Genomic DNA, 2071 nt, shown 5'->3' with positions numbered 1-2071 from the left:
TCTGTGTGGCTCCCTTGTGCCCCCTTGCCTGTTTTCCTTCATACCTGCACTCCGGTCTTTAAGCTGCATGCCCTGAGGTTGGAAGTCTCACGGTACACAACAAAGGCTCTCAAATGGCAGCAGCTATTACCAAGCAGCACCCTGTGCAAACAGTTTATCACATCAGGGTCTCTGGTTAGCTATCCTCTGTAAAAACCATCCACTCCTGACCGATGCCTAATTGAAAGCATAATTTAGAAGACTGATTCAGGAAGTGGAATATGGAGTAAAAATAGGAAACAAACTCCAAAAAGCAACTGTCTAAGAGGATTGGGCCAGATAGGGATCAAATGCATAGAGGGTCTTACTTGAAGCTACAGAGTTGTTTCTCACGTAATTCTTGGAGTCCACAGCCAATAATCTGCAAACTGCTGGATAACACTGCCTATCTATGGTATGAGACGGATAGAATCTGGCACAAACCTCCTCCAGCTCCTGGGAAAACGCTGAATTGGAAGGGCAGTCACATCATCTACAGCATCTCAAAGGCAAGGATGGCCTGCCAAGACGTAGAGGCTTCGGCACAATATTACAGTTTTAATTTTGAAGGGCACCCTGAGTTCCATTTGGCACTTTTCTGCATTTATCTGTCAGGAACAGACTTACAGGACATTTACTGGGATTTAACTTTTTGGCAAAATAGAAACTTTGGTCATAGCCATAGTTCTGTAGAAACAGTGCTTTTAAAGGGGTTATTATTTCTGACTAAAATACTATTTTTTAGCAAGTCATACAGAATAATAAGATAAACATCTTCATATCTAATATAAGAGCAAAAGTCCTTTACCAGCATCTTATTTTAAATTCAACAAAAACACCAGTAATGCTTATAAACAGTAGTGGGTTCTTTTAGAGGGACTCAGAAAAATATCAAAATAAGGCACGGCCTGTTCCTTTCCCAGATTTAGGCTAGGTAGTAGTGTTCTTTCAGGAAGGCAGAAGTCGGAAATCTGATTACACAAAGGTTTAAGATGTGGCTCTGAAGACAATATCATCTGAAGAGGGCAGCTAACTTGGAACACACTCCCTTAACTGGAATCAACAGGAATTAATCAGTGACAACGTTTCTTGTAGATTATAACACTTTGCAACTTTAGAAGTCCTCTTCATCAGCCCGTATGTAAATTTGTAAGGACACTGTACAAAATGTGGGCTGGACCGACCACAGTTCTAGTTTTGAGTGCATATTAAAAAAACAGAGGCACATTTCATAGAAATCAAACTTTACATTAACTAACCAAAAAATAATCATTTTAGAAATAACAGTAGATAAGCTTGATAACATAGCAGGTTGTAAGTCAAAAGTCTTAGAGAGGCTTCTTGGACAGCAGACTTGTGTTTCACAGGATATTCATGGAGAAAGACTCCACACGATGATGATGATGATGAAGATAACCACAATGGTAATCCCAATTGCCCACATCTTGCAATTCTTCCACCAATATTTCCTCTTCAACTTGGCAGCACTTGTTTCAAACTGGGATACTCCTGCCTGCAGCATGTCTGCACGATCGTCTAGCTCAGAAAGCTTTTGATCTCTTTCCAATACCTTGTCCACGTTGACACGCATGATGTCCACCACCTCATCCACTTGGTTTTGTGTCTGCTGCAGTCTTCGATTACTGCCAGAGGCAGCGCTTGAACCTGCAGGCACACCTGTAGACATTTCGGCGGCAGTAGAGATGGTGGGCGAAGGTCGGCGACAGCAAACAGCCGAGACCACAGCCGAGGAAAGGGCTCAGCTCTAATTTTTATTATTTGTTTTCTTCTGGTGCCTGATGGGTTCTTTTTTTGCTCAGTTTCTATTTGTTCAAGTTGTCGGGACAGTTCTCTGATTTTGGCTCGCTCTTCTTTTTGTATGTGTGCATTTATCGATATAAATTGGCCCCTGAGCACTGCTTTTGCTGTGTCCCAGAGGTTTTGATAGGAAGTATTTTCATTCTCGTTGCTTTCTAAGAATTTCCTTATTCCCGCCTTGATGTCTTCTATAACCCAGTCTTTTTTCAGGAGGGTATTGTTCAGTTTCCAAGTA

General features: G+C 41.6%; 1 protein-coding gene across 1 annotated transcript; it reads right to left on the bottom strand.

Annotated features, from left to right (window-relative positions):
• Window positions 1-491: 491 nt before the first annotated feature.
• On the bottom strand, window positions 492-1770 carry LOC126061397 (vesicle-associated membrane protein 3-like). Its single transcript, XM_049857901.1, has one exon. It carries the CDS (start codon window positions 1703-1705, stop codon window positions 1391-1393), a length of 315 nt encoding a protein of 104 aa, XP_049713858.1. The 5' UTR covers window positions 1706-1770; the 3' UTR covers window positions 492-1390.
• Between the last annotated feature and the right edge of the window lie 301 nt (window positions 1771-2071).

This window comes from Elephas maximus, chromosome 2 (genome assembly GCF_024166365.1).
Source record: "Elephas maximus indicus isolate mEleMax1 chromosome 2, mEleMax1 primary haplotype, whole genome shotgun sequence".
Classification (NCBI taxonomy): Eukaryota; Metazoa; Chordata; class Mammalia; order Proboscidea; family Elephantidae; genus Elephas; species Elephas maximus.
This window is presented reverse-complemented; position numbering and strand designations above follow the sequence as displayed.

Excerpts from the sequence above, each read along its gene's own strand:
- LOC126061397 (XM_049857901.1), bottom strand. The coding sequence starts at position 1,705 with ATGTCTACAGGTGTGCCTGCAGGTTCAAGCGCTGCCTCTGGCAGTAAT.